Below are 23,537 nucleotides of genomic sequence, written 5' to 3' on the forward strand. Positions count from 1 at the left end.
GAACCCTAGTTCATCATCCAGCAACCTAACCAGCAGGAGGACGAGAAGAACCCCAGTTCATCATCCAGCAACCTAACCAACCGAAGGAAGGAGAAGAAAACTTCAATAGTTCTATAGGTCTCATCTCCCTAGTAAGAACACATAAGAATTTACTAATTGACAAAAAATATTAATATTAATAAATTTGAATAATTTGTGTATATATTCTGAGTTTGACCATAACCACCAATTATTAGTATATGTAAAAGTCTCCACAATAATATTTGAACTATAATGATGAAAACATCATTTTTGTGACATCTCCGTTAGAGTTGTGTTATTAGATTTGTTACAGGCTTGAAGTAGATAAATGGTTTGGGTGGGTGCAGAAAGAAGGAAGATGAGTGGGCCTGTTTTACAGTGAAAAGCCCATAAACAAAAAATAAGTAAATAGAAGAAAGACGGTGCGCATTAGATTGTTTGTTAGAAAGAGAGTAGGAGGACAGCGGCGTGGTCTGTGTTTGTTGAGATGTCGGATCCGTACGAACGGGTGAAAGGAGGACGATTGGCATTCAAAGGAGGGATTCTCGCCTCTCGCTCCAAATCCATCGACAAGGCCAAGAACAAGAAGAAGAAGCGGACCACGGCGGCGCCCGTCGAGGACGAGGATGCTGGCCCTAACCATAACCCTACCCCTGACCCTAACCCTAACCCTAACCCTGAAGAACCTGTCGACACCGACAAACAGGCGGAGGCATCTGAATACACCATCGACGCGGCGAAGCGTATGAAGTACGACCAACTCTTCCCTGTGGAAGCCAAGAAGTTCGGCTACCAACCCAAAACTAACTTCAACTCAGTTGAGGACGCCCTCGATGATCGTGTCAAGAAGAAGGCTGATCGTTATTGTAAATAAAACTATCAATCACTTGTAAGTCACTCTTCCCCCAATCCTATTCTTTGCTTTTCCCTAATTTTAACCCTCGTGTCTTCTCTTTTCTAATTAACATCAACTTTCCAATTTCCATTTCAACTTTATTCGCACCCTTCTGTTGTACTATGTTCATTGATTCCAAATTCAGATAATATCTTCAGCTCTGCTTTCATAATATCATCAACACACGCAACACTCTTGTCATCCACGCTTTCAGCTATTCATTCTTATTTCTTGCTCTCTTTTTTTTTTCTTTGTTGGCTTCTCTAGGTAGTAGCTGTGCCATGGACCATGTACCCATTTTTCGCTGCTGTAAATGTAGTGCACTTTGTTGCTGACATTTCAATATTTAGAATGGATCAATATTAGGCTTCAGTAGTACAATCACGTGTAGTTCATCTGTCTCGGTAACAATGATGAATCCTTATATGTTGTGTGATATCTAAATGATACTGGATATTTGATGATAGAAATGAAATATTAAAATAGATTCTCATATAAATAATTTGTAATTATTAATCGTGTAGCTTACATCTTCAAAGGAAAAGAGGAAATAAAATAAATATTTTAAAATTTAAAAGTATTTTAAATTTGTGAAATAAACTATTTAGTTCAAATTTGCAGGTTTAAAATCATATATTCCCAATGTAAAGGTTTCAATATTGTATTTAAGTTGAAAGTTTATTATGCTGAAATTCTAGTTATAACTAAAAATAATATTGAGTATTTTGAAATAGGAAAGTTCTAGTCATAATTCTAGTCTTCTTTTAGAAATTAGGAAAATTGCTATTATAAGACATCAGGATTATGAAATCAATAGAGTATTGATTAAAACAGTATATATTTTAATTAATTATAAAAGATTATCTAAGTTTTAATTATAGAATATCTCAAATATAATCCTGTTACATAATTAAAAGATATTTAAATTATTATTGATTATAGAAAAGAAAAAAGATTATAAAATAAACAGAGGAAGAAGAACGAGGGAGGCTGAAGAGCTGCGCAACACACTCTAAACTTAGTTTTATTCCCATTTTTGTAATTTTATTGCTTTCTTCGTTTGCGTGTTGATCCTCTTGTAATTTCTTAATAAATTATGAGGTTTTCTGCCATTAAAGTTTTGTTTTTAAGTTTTGTTTTTCAACATCTGAGTGCGCTTGACAATCTGGTCTTTGAGTTTTAATTTTCGTTTTGAATTGTTTTTAAATACATGTTGATGATTCAATTTTGCCTTTAATTGAAATTCGCATTATTCTGAACAATCTTTTTGGGTGTATGATTCAAGACGTAAAATGTTATAAACCTTATGAGTAGAGATGCTAAGGTACTAAATGAATTGGTGGTCGGAGGTTTCATTAATTAGATTCTATCGTCTAACACATGTTTGGTCAATTTGATGTTGTTGGATGATTGAAAGAATAATACATATTTACAAAATGAGGAAGAATTAATTCTTATGTCAATTTGATCTTGTTGGATGATTGATATTTACAAAATGAGAAAGAATCAATTGTTGAAAAAATTTGAAAGTCAACATGTATTTTTTACTGTTTAATAATTATTTATTATAATTTTTGCTAAACAAGCTTGAGAGTCAACAATTTTTTCATTGGTTTTACAATTTGATTAGTTGAAAGATGATTTGGCTTATTCTAACCACATACACAATATCATCTTTTTGTTAAAACTGGTCTAATACTATTGTTAGACAGTATATGTATTAACTGAAATTTCTTTTAATTTTATTATCTAACGAATATTATTAGTAACCTACAGTATTAGAATAAAGTTCAAATTGAAAAGATTTTAAAACATAATCCAATGCTTCTATTGATATATTTATTTTATAAAACTTCTTTTCCAAGAATCTTTTATACCTCTTTCTCTTCATTGTCCATATACCTTTTTATTATACTCTAATAAAAAAGATGTATTTGTTTTTGCTTTGAGAGATGACTTCGTCAAGCTTTTAAATATACTAAAAATAAAATAGTATACTTGAAGAATAATAGTAAGCATTTAATAAGGCATTAGCCACACATAAACACTCATCTCATAAGATGGGTTCCATTTGTCTAGACATCATCAAATCAAACCAAAAGACTCTTTGTAGGTCATCATACGAACCTTTCGTCTAATGTCTTACATATTTAATTGTTTTATTAATATCAAAATTTAAGGTTATAAAAATACATGTACTATAATATTATGATCAAAAGAGCATTTGAGAGGAAAACAAATATAACATTTGTTTTTTTATTTTTATTTTATGTTTTTTTAAGAGTTACAATCATGTATAATGAAAATAAATTTTTAACTTCTACTCATGAATTCTATGATATGATTATTGTTAACCACAAGAGAATGCACCTTAGGAGTTGTGTACTCATAATTCCTACAGTAACAATTTGTTGCAATAAAGAGATAATACAACTATTTATTATGTGGTTAACTACTGTTTAAATGAGTTTCAAGAAAATATATATATATATATATATATATATATATATATATATAAATTTTTCAAAGTACATTATCTTGTATTTCATTTCTACTTAACTATTATTTTAAACTATTTTTCAATTAAAACTTATATTATTTTATTTTGTCATTCTTATCTATTTCATTTATTATGCCTCCATTAGTTTTCTATTTTTTCTTTCAATTAAAAGAAATTAAATCAAAACGTTTCAAATTCCCTAAAATTTGAAATTTTCTCATTCAAACACAACCATATGGTATCAATTAAAATTCTCTACTCTCCAGACAATATTATTTTAAGTAAATAAAGAATTTAAGATAACTACAAGTGATCTCATAATCAATAATCGCACTATGAGTGCAACTTTAGAGGAAAGACATCCTTTGCGCTAAGCACATAGATTAACAAAAAATGTGTAAATAAGTAAGAGAATTTTAAATTTTTTTGTAGTTTAATTAAATAATATGGCCTGATATGAGAGAATAGAAACATTCAATCCACTGACAGTTTAAAAAGGTTTATATACAAATGGAACACAAGATGACAACTAGTAGTGTATAATCTTTGTGTGTATATAAGGTGAAACATAAGATGATAACAGATTCTAACAAAGCTCATTTCAAGTTTACACTGGACATTGGAAAAACAAGGTCTACGCAACATACTCTACATGAATTTTATCATTTCAAATTGTAAACGGTCTACATGGTTAAATGTCCAGGATGTTACTGTCACAACCTTTACCTTTTCTATTCGAGCAAGATGTATTGAAACTTAATCAATTCAATATTACTTCAACTCCTGACAGTTATATTGTTCCAATAGATGCCAATGCACATCTGGAAAACAACCAAAATGTAGAGAAACTAGCTTTATCCATTGGTTAACAAGGGCATTTAAGATGAAATTGTCATTGCTCTAGCAAATCCATATCCCGATAGTTGTGCCATTTTTTGTATCTCTGCATTCCATTTAAAATAGGTCTAAGCCGAGGAGCAGTAGTGCACGTCAAACAACAACAACCTCTCAGATCCTTTACACATTTTCTGCAGCATCTGCATGACAAAGGCTAACATGCTTCACAAGATGAAAATCAACAGATGCAAAAAAAAATAAGTCTTTTAAAACGATGACAAGTGAAACAGAGAAGGGAGTCTTACAGAAAAAGCAAATTACAATCAAGATTTGCACAGTTCCTATGTCTCAATTCACTGACTTCCAAATTACATACATAGCATTTTGCAAACTTATCATCTTCAGAAACTGGAGTTAATTCTGCTTCGGTTGTGGCCCCAGTATAGTAAATAGAAGGGGGGAGAGACAGACGAGAGTCAAATACAAATAAATTTCCTACCCATTCAGCAGCACCTTCATTCTTTAAATAGTGAGAAACACCTCCCTTCAGGGTATATAGATTCTGAAATCCCTGCTTCCTGTCACATGGCATCAAAGCAATGCACCAGATTAACAATATGAAAAGGAGGAGAAGGAGTACGTGACTTCAGTTCTATGAATAAGGAATCAGATTATAGTGCCTAGGTAGAGAAAAAAAAGGAGAGAAGGTTGATTCTAAGGTTTATTTGGACCAAATACTAGGCTAGCTCACGGGTTTTCTGGTCAAATAGGTTATCCCAATCCTGTTTCTAGAACCATAAGTAATGAATTTTTTCCTCTTGTTAATTACTTCCTACTTTTGTTTCTTAATCAAAGTATCAAGGCCTTAGCATTCTCTAAAAATATTAATTTACCTTAGTATTGTAGAATAGACATCACAGCGAATCCCTCCTGTGCAATACATCAATATGTTTGCTTTTTCTTTATCCACATTTGATAAAGGATCTGAAGCAGTGATCTAAAGAGGGCATATCAGAGAGGAGTACATTACTACGCATAATGGAGAGATAAGACTTCGAATTAATGGTTCACAGATACCAACCTATCATCTAGGCAAAGCTCATAGCTAATGAGAAAAAATCTATATGAAATCAGATTTGACAATTACAGTGCCACATTCATCAAAGCAATTTAATAAACGAAAAATGTTTTTTTGTTCAAGTGAAGAAGAACGTTAAAATTCAATGCAAGAAAACCAAGATCTTATGGCATTACTTTGATTAAAAGAAAAAGCCATACAACTGGATGGCAAGTTTCAGCTTATCAGGAGACCATATCAATCCTGAATGAGTCCACATTAGGCACTGAGACATCAGATAATGACCCAACCTCTTCCTGAGACAGACCAAATGAAGTGTTCCTAAAGCAGTCCACACTAGGTCGCTGAGCCCCACGAAAATGTCCAATATCCCACTCATAACCTGAACAACAGCAACAATACTGCATTAATGTTGGAACTTATAATTAGGAAAAATATAAATATTTTATAACGAAAAAGGGAAAATATAGAGATATTTAAAACATATGACTTGAAGATCTCACCAAAGGGCAGAAGAAACAAAAGGGTAGGTCAGCCAAGTCTATTCCTACATTTTTAACACGTCTATTTGCATAATGGATACTCCATGTATGTTAGTCATTGACTGAACCAGGTTCATGAGTGTTATTACTAATGTAAGTATGTGCAGATTAGGACTAAGGCTAGAACCACACCCCACCCCTTTTAGGTAACATGGGGAGACAAGACATTTTTACAGTTAAGGAGAAAAATTATGTTCCCTTTCAAAAAGGAAATTACAATAAACATATCAATTGTAACACTTCACGGCTTAATTGCATTGCATATAAGGTGGAAGTTGTCACTGGAAAACCATTCACATCCTGCCTCTCTCACAAGTCACAACTGATGCACATTATCTCATAATGATAACTCAGCAAAATGGGTGTTCATAATCAGGACCTCTTCTTTAAAGGACAAGTAATTATAAATGACATTTGATTCAAACACCAAATAGTCCAAAATAAGACACGATGTAATATAGGAAACAGAAAGGGAGGAAAGTTTAAATTAAGGAAATAATTATTCACTCTGGAACTATAGAACCTATACCATTTCTGACATCCAGTAGAATGGAATCTCTGTTGTGATAATCTTTTGCTCTAAGATCAGTTTTATTGATTGCTTCCAATCTTTCTTTCCATTCTGATGGTGATAAAGGTATTGCACGCATTGAAGAATCAAGTAATGGAAGATGTGACATACCACCTTCAAACTGAAGAAAGATGAAAACCATAAGTTGATAAGTTGTCTTCAAGCTACAATTATTAATATTAAACATGCCAGACATGAAGATAAAGAAATGCAAAAATTTGTTCATTTGTTATAAAGCTACACCACATTGAAGTCTGATCCCGAAGATGAAATTTGATTGCCCTCAAAAGAAAATAAAAAGGATCATAGCATCAAAACCAGAAGAATACAGCTATGTCAATCCTAACAAACTTAATTTGCAAGAGAATATTTTATAGCTTACCTGTACCAATGAAGGCTTATAACGCAACTTCAACGCTGGAAAGGTATGCCCATTTTCTGATGGAGATATCTGAACCAACATGTCAGAAAACCTGTTATCCTCTCTTAACCAGTTGACATACGCCAGAGCATCTTTTGATGGTCCACTATACTGCAGAAATATATAACATTGACAGAACATACTTCAGACATATTTGTGACCTATTTGCACAAATTTGACATATACTTGGGCTTTAATATTGAGATAATAAGTGAGTCTAGAATTAGTGGGCCTTAATGAACTTAATTGCTAATTTTTCACTAATGTTCGGATTGATACTCACTTTAACATATTTTTCTTGTGTAGGTCATAACTGGTACAGCAAATATTGAATTTGGACACTTCTTAGGCCTTTGGCGAGACAAGAAAAGTTCTTTAATTTTGAAGTATTTTTGTGCCACAACGGAAATTGAAATTCCAGGATCTACTCTTTGGATTGCTCATCTTAAAAATGCATAACTCACTCAAATCGGATCCAAATTAGGCTTATAGTTTCTAGAAAGGTAACTGGATGGGCCTCAAATATCTTTTCTAAAAGGGAGGTAAAATTAGATACGAATGTCATTAGTTATTTTTTTAGATATAGGTCTAAAACTATAATTGCTCCTAAAAAAATCTCTAATTGTAGTGCTTTAATGATATTGGAATCAATTGATATGTGCCCTTGTGAGTTGACTTAAGGTTAATCCCTATATTGCAAATGTGAATGGGAATTTAGTTGTCTTTTGTGCCATTTGACTATCTTTCATCACACATCAGATCAGAAAGATATGTATGTGGACCTGGAATATTGTAAGGATGTCTTGTAGCTACGTCTATAAACATCGGAGTACCCGTTTAGAGTTATTAGTATCATACATTCTATCTCTCTTCCATCTTATTGTTATCTATTTTTCTTTTATCTCTGATTTTCATCCACCCATACGCCAAAAAAATGGGGTGTAAGATCACCATTTTTCATATTTATAATGCACAAGAACTCTTGCGTGTAATGCACATTACCCTCGGCATTTCCAATCAGGTTAAAAAAGAAAAATATATCTCTTCTTATGGAGATATTATTCATGACAGAATTGCTAAATAGAACAGGGGCAGAACTTACCTGGGCATTAATCCCTTGTTCATTCAGATAGACTCTTCCATTGATATCGAGGTCCTGCTAAAAGATAGAAGTTATAAACTGGGAAAGGTAGGATTAGAATTGAACTTGGGTTCTGGTCAAACAATGAACTTGTGATTCTGAGGTATGATTTATCAAAGCATGAGTGAACAATACATTCACGAAGAAAATATTTAGTAACAGAAATACTTGATATATCCTCCTTTGTTGAGAACACCAGAATCAATACAATGGTAACAGGAAAAGAGTAACATAAAAAAAATGAAAGCAACCTGCAATTCCAAGAAAGAACGGTGTTTGGCGACTTCGGCTTGTGGGTCTTGGATGAACACAAAATGGTAGAAATTGACGACCAAAAAATGAAAATCGTCCTCCCTTGAAGTAGAGGGCCGAGTTAGTGGCAGTGCAGCTGGTAGGAGGTGCTTACGATGGGTGAGAGCAAGAGAAGATGAGTCAGTGAATTTGAATTTGAAGAGAGAATTTTGGAATGGCAACACAAGCCTTGAGCTGCAAAAGGAAGCAGCAGTAACTATAGGTGCGACTGAGGGCGCAATGGCATGAGCACACGACCCAGACCCACGCACAGAGAACACCTCTCTGCACCACCTCATCCTTTTTCTTGCCCCTCCAATGCCACCTTCACCGATCGTCTCTCTCTGTCTACCAGCTGTTAGAGGAAATCTTGGATCATAGTCCAGGCCCAAGCCCAACTCATGTTTTCTTTCCTCTTTACGGTTTTTGCCTCCTGCACCTCATCACATTAAATGACATATATGCACCTAGGTTTTATAATTAAAACCTAGGTATTTTCCTTCCTCCTATAATTAAAATATTTTTAAAATGAATAAAATTATGAAGATACTGACTTTCATAAAACAATTGAATCTCACTATGAAAAGTGTATTTATATATCTATAGAAGTATGCTTAAGAAGGTGAGAAAGAGTGTTGAAGAAGGTGTTAGAGTGTTATAGAGTTGTATTTTTAAGAAGGAATTAGAAGAGAAAGTGATGGGTTGAGCATAAAATGAAGGTTTAGTGGTCTTTGCCGGATTGTGCCTGCCGGCAATTATAAAAAAGTGATATTATAGTATTATTTGACTGAAAAGGAGAAAGAGAAAGGAAAACATTGGAAATTGTATTGTATTGCCAGCAAAGTTGAGATGTAAAAGTTAGAAAGAAAGAAAGAAAGAAAGAGGGAGTGATGATGTTGGCAGAGTTGGAGGTCACGCCAGCCACAGCAATGCTTTTGTATTTTGGGCTATAAAACCATTCTTCACTCTCTGCTTCTCCTTCTCAATTCCTCTCTTCCATTCCAACATCAACATGAACGGGAAAGCCTCCGTCTCTAAGGAGCTCAATGCCAAGCACGCCAAGGTCTTTCTTCTGTTTATACTTAAATCTTGTTTTTTATTTTATCATTCTCATCATTTTCCCTCATGCAGATCTTGGAAGGACTTCTTAAGCTGCCCGATAACAGGGAATGTGCAGACTGCCGGAACAGGTATCATCAATAAGTTTAACCTTTTTCTCTCTTTACATCATGTTGTCGGAGATGGATCCCCTGCAGTTCAATTCAAAACAGCAGAGTTTAAAAACTTACCATTTCTGGTTGTTTTGAATAAAAATAAGTGTAAAAACAGAGTTTGATAGTTTATGAGCCCTTAGATAGTATCCAATTCTTCACTTTATATTGCACCATGTATTGAAATTTTTAGTTGTTTTTAAATTTACCTTTCCATTTCTCAAATATTGTCAGGGCACCACGATGGGCTAGTGTTAACCTAGGGATTTTCATTTGCATGCAATGTTCAGGAATTCACCGAAGCCTTGGAGTTCATATATCAAAGGTTTACATTTTTGTATCCAGTTCTTTTATGCTATATTTTTTTTTGGTAGAAATGGGAAAAGTAAATTAAATTAATGAGTGAAAATAGGTGATACTTTAAAGATAAGAAACATAGTAAAACATAATGTAATTGATTTTCAAAATAACCCTAAATTCTACCATAACATACACAATTCTAGAAAAAAAAAACTAACTAAAAACTATTTTTTTCTTTTAAAAAAAAATTAATTATTATACTGAATAAATTAAAAATGTTGATAGTTAGAACTTAATAACTAATTAGATATCAATTTATAAACTAATATAATAAAATACACGTACTTTTTACTTACATAGATAGATAATTACTTAATAAAAAATATTCACATATTAAACCAAATTTCTCATATTTTTATATCAGAAACAAAAATAATATATTATTATTGAATCACTTATATATAAGATACAAGGATCTTCAACTCTATCTCATTTATTTATTTTAGAACATTCATATTAAACATTTGATTCATTTTTACTAATATTTTTTACATAAAAAAAATCCTTTTTTATGAATGATACTTAAAATCATATATGTATAATGTGGTGCGATCTTGTTTCCATCTTGTTTCTTTCCATTTCAAAAAAATTAATATATATTTCAAGTGCTGATGATATCTGCGTGCGTGTTTTTATATATATATATATATATATATATATATATATATATATATATACTTTTAAGCATGAGTTAAAAATTGAATACTTAAAAAAGACCTTTTATAATGTGTTGAAATTATAATATTCTTAATAATTATATATCACTGCATACAAATTGTTGGAAATTGGTAATATAAATTATTTTTGTAAGCAAATCCGATATTTCTGTTATGAGGAGGGTTACAATAAAACATTATCTGCTATATTAATATATTATTTACGTACATCTTTCTATCAATAAATTTATAACGATCCCGTCTTGTCATTTTGGAACTAGGTGCGCTCCACAACTTTAGATACGTGGTTGCCAGAGCAAGTTTCTTTCATGCAATGTAAGAAACTATGTAATTTTAATTCTTTTTCTTGCTTTCTTAATGAAAATTATCGTTAACTGAATTACAGAAAGATGTGAGTGACACTCATTCTCATAAAAAAAAAGGAAGGTAATATGTGAGCATTAGCTTTATTTATTTTCTTAGCTTTTCAATAAAAATACGGATTTTTTTTTTATATATAATTCTTTGTAATGATTAGTTACCTTACCTAGAATAGTGAATTATTTTTTTTAATCATTGCAATTAAGACATTCATGTAGGTATTGTAATTATCGTTTGTTGTTTTAAGGTTATTTATTTTGTTGATAACTACTGCTGAGATGGTCTCTCTATACACATGTTACACACAGTTATGGGTAATGTAAAGTCAAATAAGCACTGGGAGGCAGAAATGCCACCAAATTTTGATAGAAGTAAATTGGCAATGGAGAAGTTTATCCGTATCAAGTAAGCTTGTAATGAACATTATTTTTTGAAAGTAAAAGATAATTTTGATAGATTATTTTCCCAATGAATGTACTTAACTTGCTCATGGTGTTTTAGGTATGTAGAGAAAATATGGGTTTCAAAAGATGAAATGCAATCAACATCAAGTGGAGGGGCTAGGAAGGGTATTCTCAAGAACAGCAGAAGACTTTCTCTTGAAGAAAGCATTCTTGCAAACCACGTCTCAAAAATTGTACCACCAATAACAAGAGCTCGTGGGGTAACCATGTTATTCATTCCTTACCAATATTCTAGTGAATTGTTGTTTTATTCTACCAGATCTTTTTTAAAAGAAGGTCACAACTCTGAATTCATCTTCATTTTCTAAGTTTTTGTTGTGTTTTCGGCTTACCTTCCAAGATTTACTATATATTGGAAACACGAGGATATGTTCGTTTTAAGTGTATTTATGCAATTCAGGTTTTTATAGACACACAAAAGAAGAATTCTCCTCCATTTAAAAGACCATCCTCATCTGTTGATTTTGACAAGTCCACAAAGAGCATCGGTACTGGGGACATTTTCAACTTGCTTTGCATCTATGACGATAACCAAAATTTCTCAACACTGCCACCTTCAAGCTGGGCAACATTTGATTGTATGATAAATCGTCATGTCTATCATCTTTTCATATGTCTTTTATTGATTTCAATGAATAATATTGAAAATCCAAAGCAGTAAAGATATCGATGTATGGCATTTTATGTTTGAAAATATGGATTTGTTTTTCTTCATTTTAACACATTCTTTTATCCTTAATCCATAATTGTATTTCACAGGGCGACTCTCATGTTAAGCACTTTTAAATTATTAATTAGAAAATATTAAATCAATATATACACATGTATGTTTGCAGGAGAAGCATCAGGATTTTAAGTTCATAGCCTTTTCAATTAATCCTTGGTGTAGGTGTCACAAGATTATATTTACTTTTGAAGCTGTGAAGTGGGATCAACGTTTTGCTGCATAAGGTTAGTGTAGGCATTTTTCTCATTTTTTATTTTTTTAACAATGTGATTTGCACTTTCATATTTTGGTGAATCTCTAGATAGTTTTGGTTGATTTTCTTCCATTCCCATACTTATTGTATACCTTTTGAAATTCTTAAATTTATCTGAACTAAGTCAAGTTAATTCCAATGTACTTTTATATACGAGTAATATTGCCTAATATAACAAGGTATGTTTAAGACCTTTACCTGTCAGTGCATTGCCTTATATAATTGTTTAAAAAATACCATTACGTAATTATGTGTTTTCTAGTCTTTTAGTAAATAATTGTTTTGTTTATTAATGTTGTCTATTTTCCTAAAGAATCTTTATTTTAATTTTTTTGTTTTGGCAGGTTTGTTAGAGTACACTGTTTTGAAAGGACATTTTGGTGTTGAAATGGCGCATAGAATGGTTTGGTTTACATTGTAGTTCATTATTCTTACAACATTAACTAATCTGAGATGGACATCTGAGGGAGGACATAATATTTATATTCTTCTGTAACAAAGTTTTCGTCATTGGTTCATAGAACAAAAAAGTTGTAAATTTAATATAAATTAACTTAGGTTTGTCCATATTTTTTCTTTTTTTATCTCAAAATAAATATACATCGTTAACATTCCAGTGAATTTTGGTTGCTTTCGCAGCCTTAACACTTTTAGTTATACACTGCGACGTCTATAACCTCACTCTGTCAACAGTTTTTACCCCTCTTTAATAAAAACGGTATTATTACCTTCCCCCCTTATATTTACTTCAATATTTTATTATAATATTTTTTTTTTTTAAATATACAATTTAGTTATTTCTATTAAATTTTTAGGGCATTAATGTAGAACAATAGTGCATAGATGAAATCTAAGTGTTACAAATCCTAAGTGTTAAGGCTGCCGCATGGAAGACTTTGAGGGTTAAATTTTTTATTATAAAAGAAGTCATTGTTGCATAAGTGACCATCGGAGAAAGATAATTAGGGTTGAAAGAGAGGAAAATAGAAAAAGATTAAGGATAATAACAAGCAAACATAGAGATATGTGTGTAATTTAATCGAAAGTAAAAAAATACATATTTTTTAAAAAAAGTTAAAACCAATTTTTTTTTAAAAAAACACTACAGTAAATTAAATATTAACACTAAGACGAAAAAGAGAATTACACCTCGTTAAAGTTACCTTTCTATGATATATATATAATTTTTTAGTTACTCTTAATATTACATTCTACTTATATTTAAAAAAAAAACACAACGCCAATCATGTATATTCATGTCTACTAATATCCAATAATCATACAATATTAATATCCATAATGGATAAATAAATATAATTAACATGCACAATTAATTTTGAAGCGTATTGTTTGAATAAAAGTACAACTAAGTGTAGTTTCTAACGTAATTAAGTAACTTCTTAACATATGATTGCATTTAAAAAAAATTCAAATTGACATAATATGTGTTTAAAGTGTTTCAAATTAATGTCATATATGCTTTCATGATATACAAAAATAAAAAATATTTTACAATCAATTTATTAGTGTCAAAGTTATAAAAGTTAATACAGATAATTAAAATAACAATAAAAATTCAAATTTAACTACTCGATTAGCAAACTTTAAATTTCATCTAAAATGATCAATGGTGTAGAATCGGTATAATTTTTACATTGATTTGATTTTTAACGTGGGTATAATTAAAGGTAAATTCCAAGAAAAATAGAGAAGTGAAATTTATAAAATGATAGGAAGTAAACGATAAAATGTGTAATTAAGCTCGTTGTAAGTGAGTATAAAGTTTTTTTTGAAATAATATTTATATGATAAAATAATTACTATATATTTTCTTTATATAATTAAGTCAAATTGGGTCTATCGAATTTGGATTTATTTAACCCAATTACATTTGGGTATACGTAAAAAAATAAGTCAAACCATTTATATGTAATTCATTTGATACCTGATATCCCATGTGGTAAGGAAAGAAGCAGGAAGCTTGAAGTTGGAACAATAGATGAACAGCAGTAGACACAGTTTGTTGCTTAGTTGTGGTCACGTGGCGCCATCCGCACCGGTGAAACGATGTCGTTTAGATTGGCGCGCCAAAGCACAGCTGGCGGATGAAATGGAGATTCGGGTGTGCAGCAACCGCAGCTGCCGCAGACAGGGCTCATTTCAAACCCTAGAAACCCTCTCTGGCGTCGCTCCTCCAAACGTAACCGTGAAGCCGTGCGGGTGCTTGGGGCGGTGCGGTGGGGGCCCCAACCTGGTGGTCCTGCCTGATGGACTCATCTTTGGCCATTGCGGGACGGCTGCTCGGGCGGCGGAGCTCATAGTCACTCTGTTTGCCCAAGCCGGCCATGACCCCAAAACTTGTTTGGACGCGCTTGCTTTGAGGAAGAGAGCGGACATTGAGTTTGCCAACCGAAATTTCACTCAGGCTGAGCTTCTGCTCTCACAGGTACACGCTGGCCAAAGCAAACCATTCTTCATTCTCCATTTTACTTGAGACTTTTGAACTTAAAGCGAGAGACAACTCATTCTTCCTTTCTATCTTTTCAAATCAATTGATACAGGCTATAGATTTAAAACCATTTGGTGGCATGCATATCACATTTAAATGCAGGTTTGCTAAACTCATTCTTTATATCAGGTTTCATCAATGTGCTTGTTTCCTTTGTTACGTCATTATCTATTTTGACATTTGGCATTCAGGTCATTTGTAAGGCTGAAATTGGGCAACTACTCTGGTGCCCTCCAAGATGCTGAAGAGGCTTTGGCATTAGCTCCCCGCTATTCTGAGGTGACTCGGATTCTTCTATTATATTAAAAAAACAACAACTTGCTTTCCAATTATGATTACCTCTTAAGATACCCCTTTAGAGACTAGTTCTTCATTACTCATGTCCATGTGTTGTTTCCCTTCTTACTTTTTGTTTCATCTGAAATCTATAAAGTTTTGAAAACTTTACGTAAGTGTTTTAAAAAGCTCCAACAGAAATGATTGGAAGATGTTTTCCTATCGTCTTCTGTTTTCCTAGAGCTTTTTAGTCTCAATAACAAACTTTTCTTTTTATGTACAATGAAGGCAACCAGGTTTGAACCTAAGGCCTTATGCTGGGTAAATCCTACGGGAAGGATTTAGCTTCTCCCCTGAGCTTAAATCAATTCATGCTCTTTAACCTTTGAAGAAGTTACATGAAATAGTTTCTACTAAAGTTATGTGTATGAGTAGATTTTAGTTTTCGAGAGAAGTACAATTTATTTTTAGTTTAATTTCTTCTGTTATGAATATTTATATAGATGTTTGTCGAAATGCAGTCCTAGTTAAATTTACAGCCGTTTGTATGAAGTCTAGACTAGATTATTGACGATGTGCTGTCATTGCTAATCACATCATTTGATCATTAGCTTTTCTTTAGGAAATACTTTGTACTGCCTTACTTATCCTAAATAAATATGTTGGGATGTTTTGAGTGTTGAAGAGTAGCATCTGAAGTTAATGAAAAATTCGGTGGAGGAAGAGTCTTTGCCAGACAGTTTCGATTAAAATTTCTTGTAAATAACAACTGAGTGAGATTCATTAAATGAGAAGCCGTAATTTTGATCCATTGGATTAATTTTATTATTGCAGGCTATACTACACTAGATTCCCCCCATCCTTTCCAGCAATCCTGTTATCAGTGTTCACCATTGCTGGAAATCACCTCAGAGACAACATTTTCTTCTTTGTTTTTCTTTTTCTCTTCATCTCCATTCTCCTCTCTAATTTCTCCAAGGCCAATGAAATCAACTTCATGAACCAGAAACTGTTCTCTTAATCTTAACTGGGATCAATCAAGATACCACATCAACCACTGCCAACATTGGTGAGATTCTATAACCTCTCCGACACTGACATCCAGCCTGCCATAAAGAAGCCATCTCACAAGCCCAAGATGCATGCTGTTCGGACCAACTCTCTGCCTTCAACTGCTCCACAACCAAACCCAACACCAACCTTGCACCATAGTAATCAACAAAGTCTAAAATTTTCACCTTCCAAATTAAACCCAGATTTCGGGTACACTTCTTTGCATGAGGTATAGGTCTTGAGAGAAAAATCGATACATGGGCATGTTTCTATTTCTTCACCCCTGTTTGATTTTGCATCTACTTTTCCCCTTCAAATGTTTGATTTTTGACGTTTTTGACATTTGTACCCATGCAAAAGGACGACTCTGGTGTAGAACTTCCCTCCACCTCCTTGGAAGAAGGATTATTTATGATTCTCTTTGAAGAATTGCTGGATTGGGGTGAGAATTGAGCCTGTGAAGAAAAATAAAAGAAATTGGTGGTTAAAACAAAATTATCAATGGTTGTTTTGGAAGAACTGAATATGGTGGTTGGGCTCCCCAGCGATGATGTCACAGATAATGGAGTTTCATGGGTGACAATGGTGGTGGTCATGGGACCAAGTAGGCAGTTTATGGCAGCGAGGATGAGAGATGTCACATGTGGATTGAGCGGAGCCAGTTGAAGGTGGAGAGAGAAAGGGTTGAGAGGAGTAAATACAGTGTGGAAGAAGCAGGGTTTAACTGTGAGTTAGATGAATCCAACGCTCAATAAAATTGGTTTGCCATACACTACCTAAAAAGCTGGTCCATTGTAGCCTTCACCAATTTCTTATAAATTTTTGTAAATAATAGATTTTTTTTTCAGAAGAGTACTTTAGAGTTTGTTACTAGCATTTTGTTTTTTGTTAAAAGGTGCAATGCAACTCTCAAAAGGTTTAGTTCCATCTTGAGTTTTAAATCAGCTGAGTTTCTTGACCATTGTAGGTAAACCTTTTCATGTGTACCCTTCCTCACATTAGTGAAAACTACTACCTTTTGATTGTTACTGAAATCTCATGATAATGTCACAACTAGATATTGTAGTCTTGATCTTGCCTCGATATAATTTGCCTATGACCAGTGTGTATATGTTCATTTTTCACTTGTTATGTGCTGTACCTATTTTTCACTTGTATAATATTGTCATTTTATCTATGCAGGCTCGTATGTGCCAAGGTGATGCCTTCTTGGCATTAAACAAATTTGATTTGGCAGAACAGTCATATTTAACATCTTTAGATATTGAACCTTCGATTCGTCATTCTAAATCATTCAAGGTAGCGTTCAATGTCTTGCTATACGTATAACGTATGTATTTTTTTTTTGTATAAATAAATGTCTGTGGTTTTCGGGAAGGAGGATGCAACACAACTGATAACTGAGAACGATGATTCTATTTCCCGTGGATTTTGTGAGCTATTTCAAACATTAATCTAAATAATAGAAGTAATCCTAGAAGGAAATGAAAGAATATTCACTTCTGGGTAGCCTCTCAGAATTTCATATATGGCGAAAAATTCGTATTTTTAATGACATAATTATTAAAAGGTTGTCATATCTTCTACTGATTTTGGGAACAATATTAATGGTTTGTGCCGTACGTTCTCTTCTTTATACTGTCTTTTCTGTTTGTATCTTTTCTTTCTACTGTCTTCTCTGTAATCGTTGTATCTTATTTGGGTCTGTTTATAAATTTGAAGTGAATATTCTACACTGGAGTAAACATTGTTCTTTACATTTGCATTTTTGTTTAATCAGGCTCGGGTTACAGAACTTCGGGAAAAACTTGCTGCTGCTAACACACCGTGAATATGGCTTGTAAGTAAAAGTCCAGTTAATTCAATAACAGTGATGTCAGAAGGAATAAATTTTAACCTACTGTTCCGGGCATTAAAATGTCATTTGCATTGTATTTTAAATTTTCAGCCTCAAATGTGATATTTGTGATTGTTATAATATCTGATAGCATTCAGAACTAAGGGAGGAAGGAAGAAGAAGGTCAGTCTTGAAAGAGAAAAAACAAAAAGTAAAAAATTTGAAAGTCATTTTAGATTGTTGCAGAACAAATATTTTAGATTGTATAATCCTAATCCAAAAGTAAAAAAATAAAAATGACTTTCAAATTGAACAATCTAAAATAATTTCTTCCTTTTAAGTTTACCCATGACGTTCTTCCTACACCTCTACAAATTTCTTCCTGCACTACCTAACTTTCAGAAAAGACTGTTTTACCCCCTTTAAAAAATGACTTCCGGATTGTTCTTTCCAAAATATTTTCAGAACGTCTTTTCCAGAATATGTTTTATGGATTATGGATTTATCAAATTAAAAAAAAATGTGTTCTAAAAAAATGTTCTGAAATATCCTTTGCTTATGGAATCACTATTCTGGAAACACTTGTAGATATTTTTTGAAGAATATAGGGGTGCAGAAAGAAAAATAGAAAGAAAAATATAGAGGTGCAGGAAGAAGTTGCCACACAACACATAGACAATGGTGACAGTGATGACAAAGGGACAACGATGGAAATGGAGTGGTGATGATAAGGGGGTGACGATGACAATGGTTGACGACAATAAGGGGGGCGATTTAGTCTTCCAATCATCCCATGAGGTGCAATGAAAACTATCGGATGCAAAAAAAATGGGATGGTAAAATAGATATGAATTATTTTTTGTATTGTGGATTTTCTTAACTGGAATAGGCTTTTGATTTTTTTTTCTGGATTTTTATTTCCAGTACATAAGTCCGGATCTACTTTTCCAAAATATATTATTTTCAATTTCGAATTTTCATTTTCAGAATAAAGAGTATTTTTAAAATTTTAAAATTGTGTTGGTGCAGGTTTAAATATTGAGTGTAAGAAGAATTTGCCTTTTTTAGACTTGAATTGAGTTGATCCATTTTAGATTATAAATTTTAAAATATCTTTTTATGAAAAAATGACTTTCAGAGGTTCATTTTTTTATAATTGATTTTTATTATACAATTTAGAAGTAAAAAGTAAATTTCAGATAATCAAGAAATGAAACAAAATTTTAAAATTGTGTAATTCAAAATGTGAAAATTAAATTTTTGAATGTACAATCTAAAAGTTAAAATAACTTCTGAATCCAATAATTCAAAAATTTGAATATCATTTTTTCATAAACTAGAAGAATAAAATCAAGATTTTCACATTTGTGGGAGTGCAAAACAAAATTACGGGGTGCTAAAAGAAACCCTCTTATATATATATATATATATATATATATATATATATATACATATATAGATAGATATATAGATATTATCTTAAGAATAAAATGAAAAAACAAGTTTAAGTGATTAAAAAAAATATAAAGGATAATTTTACAAGATCAGTTTACAATTTAAACTGTTTTATTTATCCAGATTCTTCTTCACGGTTTAGCACCACAGAATGGGCAGGGATATATAGATTCATAGATAATAAGAGGAATTGGAATTCACGGACGAACGCTATGAATTCCTGCACAATTATTATGAACTCCATTCAAGTTCCTTCCCCTTTGTTCATCAAGTCTTTTAAATCAGTTCCATCGTTCAAATGCTACAGCAGGAGCTCAGATGAGAAGGGAAGAGACGATGTGAAGGACGCACTGAATGGGTTGGTAGACGAGCAAGTTCAAGAGCTATTGAGCAGAAAAGAGAACAAGATTTTGCTAGATGGTTTAGAGAAGGCGTCGCAGAGGGTTGAGATGGCTAAGAGAGAACTTGAATTGATCCAAAAACAAGAATTAGCTGTCAAGCAGTTGAAGGATTACGTCAGCCAGCTGGAAGGCGAAATTATCGAGGTAATGATTTTTTTTTTCTTTCTTAGGTATCAAAAACTCAGGCTAGAAAATAAGATTAATCACTGTATTTTACCGATCTGGAGGCACATGACCAATTCAATCATAAAAAGAATGCCCTAATTGTTGTGGTTGAAACAGGGATTGCGTTTGCCTAGATCTCTGTAGTTTCATAGGACTTACTGAAGCCAAAATATTGCTAATGAATATTTCTCCAACTGCACCGATGATGTCGGCACTTTTCTGATAAATTAATAATAAACAATCTTAAATGTCTTTCAGCTAGAATAGATGTTACTGACTCTCTTGGAACTAATTATAAGAAAAATTCATTACTTCTACGAATAAATATTCTTATATGGTTGAGATTTGAAGTCCATTAAAGGATTAATTTATAAGTTAGAAATTTTTAAATTTATGAGATATGTTAATACTGAAGCTCACTTTTTAATATATGATATTAGAGTTTATTTCAACATGTTTGGCTAAGTTTGGCTAAGTTTATCATGTCAATCCAGTTAGGAGAAATATATTGGAAATTTCACATAAATTAGAGATAAAATTAATTTATAAATATGTGAAGACAATTCTCACTTTTATAAATTGATTATGTAATTTGATTATGAAAATAAATTAGACTTAAACAATATATAGCACTTAAAGTTCATTTAGTATCTTTATTGTTATACAATAATAAATCGACCTTCTTCTTAGAAGGTAACTAACAACATAAATTTTGTGAAGAACGACTACATAGATAATTCATAGTGCATTGAAAGGTGTATCGTCCGAGACTTAGGGGTTGGTCACTGTCCAAATCAATTACATGGTGAAGGGGGGGACCTCAAAGTAAGATAAGTGTTATAGAAGTTTAAGATATAAGTGTTAGGTAAGAGTAAGCCGCCCTTTAGACAGTGAATATGTTGGTCATATGACACCTCTTTAGACCTCTTTAACAGGTTTAGCGAGATTAACGAAGATTATCTTCTGTTATCGAAATTTCAGAAACTCAAAAAATAATTAAATCCTTGAATTTCAAAACTCGTTTTTCTTGTACCTTACACCCCTTGCCTCTTGAATATGTTTTAGAAGAAAGACCTCTTATAAATACTACACGTCTTAAATTAAGAAGGAGACTTGAATTCACTAACTCAAACCACTACTTTGAATAAAAAGAGAAGATATAACAAATGACACTTGCAAAATGTCATTTTCATGCATTTTTATCTTATTTTAACCTGCCTTGCATACCTTTGCTTCGTATAATTCATTTAATAATTCTTCGATAACCGATATAGGTAATTATCTCAATTAGTTATTTTATAGGAAAAATACTATTTACTTGTGATTAAAAACTATGGCATAGTTTACAACGTGTCTTTGACTTGATTTCTTTTAATTCCTTGATTTTCACTTGAGTTGCTTATAAAAATTGAGTGAGTTTAAGATTGAAGAATGTCAAAGAGACATATCGGAGGCAAAAGCCATGGTGGAGAAAGCAGAGCACTCTTTATTGGTAAATGTGGGAGGTTCTGAAGGTGGCGGTACATCTATGGGGATGAAAAGTGAAGAAATTGATCGAGATGAAGAGAGATGGGAGTCAATTAAAGCAGCATCAATTTCTGCCCTCGTGGGTACCATTTCAGGTCTCCCCATATGCTTCACTCAAGTCACCGATACAACTCAATTGCTTCTCCCTTTAACAATCAACTTCATTAGTTGTGCATTGTTTGGAGTGACTTTTCGTTACACTATACGAAGAAACTTGGATGATGTTCAACTTAAGACAGGGGTCGCAGCAGCTTTTGGCGTTGTTAAAGGTAATCAATCATATTACCATCCTTACATTTTGAATAGCTTCAAAATTTGTCACTGCATCATTTTAGATAAAATATTATGTTTTTTTTTTTCTTTCTTTTGAGATCTTGAGTTGAATGCTTTGAATATAAATAAGTTTAATAGTGGTATTACTAAAACAAACTCATGATGCAGGTCTCGGAACCCTAGGAGGTGGACTACTCCTTGAGCCAAACTTTCAAAGCTTCTTATCACTTGTCCAAGAGGGGACACTTTATGTGTGTGAGAATCTCTTAATTTTTATTTCTGTTGCTGTTGCTTTAGATTACTGTTTCAAGACAAGGCTTTTGAGCGCTTTTCCAATTGATTGATCATATTTTAAATACGAATTATTTGTTCAATTATCATAGCTTAGATGGACATTGATCAATTTGTTGGTATAGATTCAACTTAAAATAGTTCTTCAATTCTATCCAAAAACTCACTAATAATCTACTAAAAAGTCTTCCATTTGCATTCGAATATTTAATCGCTTGCATTGTCAAGTTGTGACGCTTGACCATCAATTATGCAATTATTTTTAATTCCATTTGTAATAAACTTGGTAAGTTATTTCTTTTGGATTTTGCACTTAGTGCAGTACTCAAATCAGCATATACACTCAAAGCCAGCATACAAAGACGAGGGTAACAGACAGTGATAGCATTAACAAAATCATATCAACGTTAAGGCTCACAATCACCAGATGAAAAAGATAATAGTATAAAAGCCTTGCATAATGCCTATGACCTTTCTTATTACACTTCAGTAGTTTTATCTGATAAACGACAACGTAATAAACTGGAGTTATATGTTTAGAAACATTTTGTTTAATTCTATACATAGATCCTTGTTAGCTTCTTTTCACCCTGTACGAAAACAAGGTGCGAGTGCATGTGTCATTGCTTACAAGATTACATTTCATCAATCATGACTTATCGTCATTCAAAATGATTGTCTCACGAATGGTTTTAGAAATAGTGGTAGCAGAGAAAGAAAAACTAAAAGAAAAGTACCAGAGACAGATGATAATAAATAAAAAATTATAAATAGAATATAAATTACAAGTAGACCAATAGAATATAATATGAATTACGAGTAGACCAATAGAATATGAATTATAACTTTCCTAAAAGTAATGGATCAATCATGATATGATCTCATATATAGCAAAGGCTGAAGCTACCGTTGAAGAACTAAAAAGATTTCTTGTGGCTGACTGTTAGAGGATATCAACAAAAAGCTTGAGAAGTCTACACTAAAATTTTGATAATGTATGTGATCAAATTTTAGGGGGTGATCAGACTATTATAATAAACTTAATCACTAGACTTCATTGGGTGCAGAACTTGTTAAAACATGAAAATTCAGCTGAAGTTATTGAAACATCAACAATGATAGCACCATGTGAAAGAGGAGGAGGCCATTGCAGGCAAGGAGGGCATGGTGGTCATAGTCAATGCACATACTGCACAGGAATGGGGTCATAGCCGAGAGTTGATACTTGCATGATTTTCTAAACAACGCAACCCATGGGTCTAAATCTTAAAAAGAAGAGCCAAGTTTTCTCATGAGGAGTACCAAGAGTACTTTAGACTTAAATCTAAAAAATTCAACAATCAGGGTCAATCTACTTTGAGGCCAAGTGTTTCATTTCAACAACTTTTATTTCTCAATTTG

The 23,537-nt window shown here is 32.4% G+C and overlaps 5 protein-coding genes across 14 annotated transcripts; 4 read left to right on the forward strand and 1 right to left on the reverse strand.

The window, feature by feature from the left end:
- The first annotated feature begins 444 nt into the window (after window positions 1-444).
- Window positions 445-7,296, forward strand: LOC137813076 (uncharacterized). Of its 2 annotated transcripts, none has more exons than XM_090299342.1 (2): window positions 445-910; window positions 7,172-7,296. In XM_090299342.1, exon 1 carries the CDS (start codon window positions 509-511, stop codon window positions 893-895), a length of 387 nt encoding a protein of 128 aa, XP_090155468.1. In that variant the 5' UTR covers window positions 445-508; the 3' UTR covers window positions 896-910; window positions 7,172-7,296. The 2 variants fall into 2 exon arrangements, with proteins under 2 accessions (XP_090155468.1, XP_068471473.2); XM_068615372.2 differs by lacking the exon at window positions 7,172-7,296 and adding an exon at window positions 1,184-1,415 and having other exon boundaries at window positions 446-910.
- On the reverse strand, window positions 4,052-9,289 carry LOC137813077 (Rhodanese/Cell cycle control phosphatase superfamily protein). 9 transcript variants are annotated; one of them, XR_016519002.1, is made up of 8 exons: window positions 8,258-9,289; window positions 7,968-8,021; window positions 6,827-6,976; window positions 6,403-6,565; window positions 5,508-5,713; window positions 5,147-5,250; window positions 4,753-4,831; window positions 4,052-4,453 (listed from the first exon to the last, which is right to left on the reverse strand). XR_016519002.1 is itself a non-coding variant. In XM_068615374.2 (8 exons), exons 1-8 carry the CDS (start codon window positions 8,594-8,596, stop codon window positions 4,309-4,311), a joined length of 1,320 nt encoding a protein of 439 aa, XP_068471475.2. In that variant the 5' UTR covers window positions 8,597-8,671; the 3' UTR covers window positions 4,052-4,308. The 9 variants fall into 9 exon arrangements, 5 of the variants coding, with proteins under 5 accessions (XP_068471475.2, XP_090155464.1, XP_068471474.2 ...); XR_016519000.1 differs by having other exon boundaries at window positions 4,559-4,831; XR_016518999.1 differs by having other exon boundaries at window positions 4,559-4,831; window positions 7,968-8,024; window positions 8,258-8,649.
- On the forward strand, window positions 9,229-12,916 carry LOC137813078 (putative ADP-ribosylation factor GTPase-activating protein AGD15). The gene is made up of 9 exons (XM_090299341.1): window positions 9,229-9,360; window positions 9,429-9,487; window positions 9,743-9,833; window positions 10,806-10,860; window positions 11,214-11,310; window positions 11,407-11,569; window positions 11,770-11,947; window positions 12,206-12,320; window positions 12,694-12,916. Coding segments are annotated over exons 1-8 (696 nt in total). The 5' UTR covers window positions 9,229-9,309; the 3' UTR covers window positions 12,208-12,320; window positions 12,694-12,916.
- A 1,360-nt stretch (window positions 12,917-14,276) lies between these two features.
- On the forward strand, window positions 14,277-19,004 carry LOC137813081 (tetratricopeptide repeat (TPR)-containing protein). The gene is made up of 6 exons (XM_068615383.2): window positions 14,277-14,795; window positions 14,911-14,960; window positions 15,050-15,137; window positions 17,370-17,486; window positions 17,968-18,027; window positions 18,613-19,004. Exons 1-5 carry the CDS (start codon window positions 14,349-14,351, stop codon window positions 18,016-18,018), a joined length of 753 nt encoding a protein of 250 aa, XP_068471484.2. The 5' UTR covers window positions 14,277-14,348; the 3' UTR covers window positions 18,019-18,027; window positions 18,613-19,004.
- A 481-nt stretch (window positions 19,005-19,485) lies between these two features.
- Window positions 19,486-22,219, forward strand: LOC137813080 (homer protein). The gene is made up of 3 exons (XM_068615381.2): window positions 19,486-20,024; window positions 21,469-21,841; window positions 22,014-22,219. Exons 1-3 carry the CDS (start codon window positions 19,692-19,694, stop codon window positions 22,187-22,189), a joined length of 882 nt encoding a protein of 293 aa, XP_068471482.2. The 5' UTR covers window positions 19,486-19,691; the 3' UTR covers window positions 22,190-22,219.
- Window positions 22,220-23,537: the final 1,318 nt, after the last annotated feature.

The sequence above is a fragment of the Phaseolus vulgaris genome, chromosome 2 (assembly GCF_051622355.1).
Source record: "Phaseolus vulgaris cultivar YP4 chromosome 2, ASM5162235v1, whole genome shotgun sequence".
NCBI classification, from domain to species: Eukaryota; Viridiplantae; Streptophyta; class Magnoliopsida; order Fabales; family Fabaceae; genus Phaseolus; species Phaseolus vulgaris.

Excerpts from the sequence above, each read along its gene's own strand:
- LOC137813076 (XM_090299342.1), top strand. The coding sequence starts at position 509 with ATGTCGGATCCGTACGAACGGGTGAAAGGAGGACGATTGGCATTCAAA.
- LOC137813077 (XM_068615373.2), bottom strand. The coding sequence starts at position 8,596 with ATGAGGTGGTGCAGAGAGGTGTTCTCTGTGCGTGGGTCTGGGTCGTGT. Across the intron at positions 6,566-6,826 it reads ATAAGCCTTCATTGGTACAG|TTTGAAGGTGGTATGTCACA; the intron begins GTAAGCTATAAA and ends ATCTTTCTTCAG. Across the intron at positions 5,251-5,621 it reads TTGGTCTGTCTCAGGAAGAG|ATCACTGCTTCAGATCCTTT; the intron begins GTTGGGTCATTA and ends TGCCCTCTTTAG.
- LOC137813078 (XM_090299341.1), top strand. The coding sequence starts at position 9,310 with ATGAACGGGAAAGCCTCCGTCTCTAAGGAGCTCAATGCCAAGCACGCC. Across the intron at positions 10,861-11,213 it reads GCAAGTTTCTTTCATGCAAT|TTATGGGTAATGTAAAGTCA; the intron begins GTAAGAAACTAT and ends TGTTACACACAG. Across the intron at positions 11,570-11,769 it reads CAATAACAAGAGCTCGTGGG|GTTTTTATAGACACACAAAA; the intron begins GTAACCATGTTA and ends TATGCAATTCAG.
- LOC137813081 (XM_068615383.2), top strand. The coding sequence starts at position 14,349 with ATGAACAGCAGTAGACACAGTTTGTTGCTTAGTTGTGGTCACGTGGCG. Across the intron at positions 14,796-14,910 it reads CTGAGCTTCTGCTCTCACAG|GCTATAGATTTAAAACCATT; the intron begins GTACACGCTGGC and ends CAATTGATACAG. Across the intron at positions 15,138-17,369 it reads TAGCTCCCCGCTATTCTGAG|GCTCGTATGTGCCAAGGTGA; the intron begins GTGACTCGGATT and ends TTATCTATGCAG.
- LOC137813080 (XM_068615381.2), top strand. The coding sequence starts at position 19,692 with ATGAATTCCTGCACAATTATTATGAACTCCATTCAAGTTCCTTCCCCT. Across the intron at positions 20,025-21,468 it reads TGGAAGGCGAAATTATCGAG|ATTGAAGAATGTCAAAGAGA; the intron begins GTAATGATTTTT and ends AGTGAGTTTAAG. Across the intron at positions 21,842-22,013 it reads AGCTTTTGGCGTTGTTAAAG|GTCTCGGAACCCTAGGAGGT; the intron begins GTAATCAATCAT and ends CTCATGATGCAG.